General features: G+C 40.6%; 1 protein-coding gene across 1 annotated transcript in view; it reads right to left on the bottom strand.

The window, feature by feature from the left end:
* Window positions 1-6,000, bottom strand: part of LOC135217340 (HAUS augmin-like complex subunit 1) — a 45,020-nt gene that overhangs the window by 25,739 nt on the left and 13,281 nt on the right. The window contains exon 4 of the mRNA XM_064253146.1: window positions 1,542-1,616. Within this exon, the coding sequence (XP_064109216.1) occupies window positions 1,542-1,616 (75 nt within the window). The remainder of the gene's footprint in view (window positions 1-1,541; window positions 1,617-6,000) is intronic.

Genomic DNA, 6,000 nt, shown 5'->3' with positions numbered 1-6,000 from the left:
GACGAACACAGTTTATTTATCTATTTTATTTCATTTTATCTGGGTCTCTCCTGTAATTATCAAACGAAATGTTTTTTTTTTCCCTTGTGAATTGTCAATGAAAATGTAGAGCTAGAATTCGATGAAATCTGTCCCTTGCCATCAGCCTTCTCATTCTCCTTTTGTCTAGTTTGCCTCAAGCGTAATCAAGTAATCAACGATGCGACGTTTACTTAGATGCGACATGATCATAATCACACACAGGAAGCGTACCATTTCGTTCACAGTAACCTGGGCAAACTTTCGCCTATATTTTGGTACTGCATCTCCAATTGTAATCAACAAGGAATCTTTGATAAGACGGTTTTGTCTCTCTCGTGTCAGCCACATAAAAGTCGTTATCGAAAAAATTTAAAAACAATGATCTGTAACTTCGGAGTACTTCCTTTGAATTTTTCATTCCGCATTACATCTTGACGTAATGCCCTGCCACTGCCGTCAAATACGAAATCTCGGGCTGGAACTTACTGGCAACCCACTCCCACATCACCTGAGTCAACTCGCAGTCGCTGTATCCGACTTCTTTCAACACCGTTACTTTCGTTAGGTAGCAGATTTTCGTTATTTTCACTGTCGGTTGAAATTTCATCCCTGTCTCTTGCACCAGGCGTATAATTATTCATTTAAATGTCTTCTAAATCCCATTCATTTTCATATCTAGAAAATTAACCGAGAAAGTCTACAAAATAATTATCGTCATCGAGAGCTCTTCTCTCGATCTGCCGGCGGTCAAGCTCGAAGATGTCGTACGCTTGACTCCTCCTCCTACAACATATTGATGAGAAATAATGAATTTTAGGGAAATGCACACATTTATATGAATTCACAGTATGACAACTGGCAGATTGTAACCATATCAAGAAAAAACAGGCCAGTAGTTCAATCATCAGTCTTCCACATGAAAGGAAATTGCCAGTGACCGTATACGATACACCCGTGTTCTGGGATACCTTAGGAAACGTATCGTATACGACCCAGTCGTATTCAAAGGGTTAAATTAATTAATTAGAAAAAAATATGTATAACTTAGTCAAATTTACGACTGTCTTGTAAAAGAGGCCCTACAATAGGTTGTAAATAGTAATTTTCAACTTTTAGTAAAAGGTAGGGAAAATCTTTGATTTTTTTTACACCCTGTGCATTTGCATATCTTCCCTTTTCCATTGATGTGTTTTTTTCTTAAATTGACCAACCTCAGTTTACCAAACCTGGGGTGCTGAATATTGATTTTTTAGCCCGGCTCTTAGGGGTTAAGTGGAGTGAATACAGCTTTGTTTCTGGAATTCAGTCCTAATACACTAGGCTGGCCCTTAAAATTATTTCTGTAGTTGAACATTTGCCATTGTTTGGCACACCAAAATAAAGATAAACTTTAACCCATACAGCATTTACAAAACTATTGTAAGGTACTCTCATCTATTTATAACCCATCTCAACAATCTTTTGAGACTTCTGTTAAAGATAAGTTTGTTTCATTTTGAATGTTAATCACCTTTACATACCTGCATACGTTCCATTTCTAATTGATTCATTGCCAAGATAATATTGGTACTGGAGGGAGTCTGAACATCTAGAATCTGAAATAAAGGAATGATCATAATTAACCAAAATGCTTATGCTCCAAGCATGTAGAATCAAGTTATTTCACCCCAAGTCTATTACTTGAATGTATGCCATTAATGTATGTTAGTCATGCATATATTCCTGGGTGCTGCCTTCCACTGAAATATGTGAAATGAATGACAGTCAGCAAGGCAAGTACACCATATACGTATTAGTATTAGGGTCTCAAGCAGTAGTCAGAATCACTCTTTGTGTCAGTATATATGAATTCACTGAGTACAGTGGACCCCCATATTCGCATTCTCTGGATTCGCGGACTCACACATTCGCGGATTTCTCTTGGGAACGTTTCCCCGCATTATTCACGGAAAATTTGCACATTTGCGGTATTTTTCTATGAGAAATATATCCACAAATTCTTAGTTTTTTTTATCAATTTCATCATAAAATGCACTTTTTGTGATAAAACTATCAAAAAAACCAAGTATGAAAATTTTTAGTGGGTTTTTCTTGAGTTATAACTAACAAAATAGGCTGTTTTTAGCATTTTTATAGGGGTTCCAAACATTGGCGGTTTCTCACTATTCATGGGGGCGTCTGGTATGCATCCCCTGCGAATACGGGGGGACCACTGTATTCTAATAGTTCACAAACACTTTCAGGTTTGCAGTTATTATTTCTATTATTAATATGGTTGTCGGTGCTGATACTTACCTAACAGAGGTGCCATTAACCGGTTATTGGTGCCAAAATCCGGTTATCGGTGCCATAAGCACCATAAACCGCCAACTTTCGGTTATCGGTGATTTTCACTTATTATCAAGCTGTCAAAACAGAGACCCAGCCAATAACCGGGGACTGACTGTGAGTGAGTTCGCAAATAGCCGGGGTCTACAGCTGCCCCACTGGCAAAAATACGACAACTTCAGTGTTCCCCCGTATTCGTGAGGGATGTACACCAGACCCCCCACAAATAGTTAGAACCCGCAAATAGTGGTTGGAACCTCTATAAAAATGATTAAAACACCCTTTTTGTTAGTTAAAACTTAAGAAAAACCCACTAAGAACTTGTATACTTGATTTTCTTAATAATTTTATCACAAAAAGTGCATTTTATGATGAAATTGATGAAAAAAACCAGAAATTTGTGGATATTTTTCATAAAAAAGTGCCACAAATAGGTGAATTTCCCGTGAGTAATGTTTCAGAGAGAAATCCGCGAATGCATGAGTCCGTGAATCCGGAGAACGTGAATACAGGGGGTCCACTGTATTACAAGACTACTGAGAGGTCTTCAAAGACAACTTTCAACACGACTTAACCAAACCAGCAAAACATAACCAACATCATATAGAAACTGTGGGACACCCGAACCACTCACGCTTCAGACTTTTAGCCACAGAGAAGCTTGCCTATGCCATACAAGCATTCAAAGAGATGGAGGAAGCAGGAATATGCCAAAAAGCCTCCAGCCCATGGGCATCACCCCTCCACATGGTACCAAAACCTGATGAAACATGGTGCCAGTGCTGAGACTGCCAGCGACCAAGCAACAAAACAAAGCCAGATAGATCCCTTGCCAAACATAGCAGATATAACCAACCAAATGAACGGAGCAAAGCTCTTCACGAAAACAGATCTGCTGAAGTGATACTTCCAAGTCCCAGTAGCGAAGGATGATATAAAAAAAGACCACAATCATCACCCCCTTTGACTCCTATACGTTCAACTACAGCTGTTAAGGCCTTCATAATGCAGGGGCAACATTCCAAAGACTTAGGGACGAACTGCTTGTAACCTTCCATTATGTGTAGTCTACGTCGATGACATCCTTATATTTGTCCCCCAGCCTCATGCAACATCTCAAAGGCGTCAAGAAAGTACTACGTACAGATACTCAAAGAAAACAGACTCATAGTAAGGGAAGACAAATGTGAATGGGCAAAGAAAATGGTGGGATCCCTGGGACATCAAGTAAGTCCAGTAGGCATTAAACCATTAAAGTAAAATCAATTTTCAGGACTAATCAATTATTACCACAGATTTATACCTAACATTGCTAGAATAATGAGACCCATACACAAATGCCAAAAAGGAAAACATGAAAAGTTTAATTGGTAAAAAAATTAAGATACGCATTCCTCTTAGCAAAACAAGTGATAACCTCTGTAACCACATTAATTTTTCCTCTCCTCCATAGGTCCCTCACGTTGACAACAGACACAAGTAACGCAGCGATGGGTGCTGTACTCAAGCAGGACACAGGTGATGGCTGTCACCTCCTGGCATTCTTCAGCAAGAAGCTAATCGTAGCATAACAGAAATACTCCACTTTTGACAAGGAGCTCTTAGGAATCAAAAAGGCGTCCGCCACTTCCGCCACATGCTCAAGAGACGACAGTTCCTAGTGCAAACAGACCATCAACCCTTTGTGCACACCTTCACAAAGTCAGCAGACACACGGTCAGCAAGGCAACAACAGCACCAGCAGCAATAGCTGAACGCTCCTGCACCATCAAATACCTGAAAGGTTCAGCAAACACCGTGGCAGGTGCACTATAAAAATACTGCATCAACACCATACAGCTTGGGATACCTATCCCAAAATAACAGAAGCCCAAAGAGACAACGCAGGTCTACAGCAACTCTGGCAGGACAACCCAACCCTTACATGGAGCAACCTGTCATTCAAAAGTGGAGAGATGGCCATCGCCTGCGAAATGAGTACCAGACGCCCTCGGCCCTAACTGCCAGAAGGCCTTAAGAAGAAAAGCCTTCACACTCGCCCACAACCTGTCCCACTCATCAGGCCGGTTAACCACCCGAATCATAGCAGAGCAGTACACCTGGTGAGGAATGAAGAAAGATGTAAAAAACTAGACAAGAGAATGCATTCCGTGTCAAGACGTCAAAAATCAAAAGACACGTTGAAAGCGGGATAGGAGAGTTTAACACAACACACCACCGACTTGCCCACATCCATTTTGACATAGTGGGACCCATACCCCACTCCGATGGGTACAGATACCTGTTTACAGTCATACAAAGACATACCAGGTGGCGCGAAGCAATATCAATACAACAACAAACAGTGGAAAGCTGTGTAAAGCACTCATTGGATGAGTCAGCAGGCACGGAGTCCCACAGATCACAAGTGACAGGGGAGCCAACTTTATGTTACTCTGTGGAATGCCCTCACAGACAGTTTAGGGACAAACATAACATACACAACAGCCTATAACCCAGAAGCTGGTGGCATCATCAAGAGGCTACACTAGTTATTAAAAGCATCACTCACCACCAGATGTCAAAGCAGGAGCTGGAGAAAGGAATTACCGTGGGTCCTACTTGGCCTAAGAACAACGCTGCATACAGCATTCAATGCATCTCCAGCAGAAGTCCTATACAGCCAAGCACTAACATTGCTAGCAGATATCTTTCAAGATCAAACAAGCCAAACATCACTATCCGACACTCGAAAAGTAATAGAGAAGCTAATGCCAGCCAAGAAAACCTACCATGTGACCAGAAATGTATACATCACCAATGAGCTGCAAAATGCATAATGTGCATTCATACAGGAAGAGGCACACAGAACAGTCCTCTTGCCAGCCAACTTGGGACCATACTGCATTATCCAAAGATGACACAAGGCATACCAGATGACAGTAAACAGCAGAACATTGTGAGTTTCCATCAATCGTCTGAAACCCGCATACATACCAGACACCGACCTACAACAATAGGCCTCTCCAAGGGAGGAGGAGTCTTGTAGGGTCAACATGTGGACCCCAAACACCATCGCACCAGCCAGTAATCCCACAACAACGACCCCTCACGCCAATGTGCAGACAAAACAAACCACATCCGTCAAGCATCTTTTGTACATATATTTATCTCTTTATTATTAGAGTCATACCAAATGTATTGTCATCATTTTATGTATTGCACTGTCAGCTTTTCAGCCATATGTACCTTAATATCAGTCCTGGACATATTATGTACTGATTCATATGTATGTTTCCAAGTCATAGTACCGTATATTTCGGCGTATAAGTCGACCCTTTAGCCCAAAAAAATCATGCCAAAATTAGGGGGTCGACTTATCTAACGGTAACAAAAAGTGAATCTTTATTATTTTGGCATATCGGTACAGGAATCCAGGCTTTACAGTTGGCTAATAACAATGACAGCCTTGTTGAGGTAACTATGTATGTAAATACCAGTATTAAAAACATTTCACACTGTAATACGACAATAATAATACATTAGAACATCCATTACCTTAAATAAAATGAAAAAAATCAAAGTAACTTGAAGAAACCCCAATCGCACAGCAAGAGTAAACATTGCGTAGCCATTTGTAGTACAGTAATTGAGAACGAGAAGGATGCATTC

The sequence above is a fragment of the Macrobrachium nipponense genome, chromosome 7 (genome assembly GCF_015104395.2).
Source record: "Macrobrachium nipponense isolate FS-2020 chromosome 7, ASM1510439v2, whole genome shotgun sequence".
NCBI classification, from domain to species: Eukaryota; Metazoa; Arthropoda; class Malacostraca; order Decapoda; family Palaemonidae; genus Macrobrachium; species Macrobrachium nipponense.
This window is presented reverse-complemented; position numbering and strand designations above follow the sequence as displayed.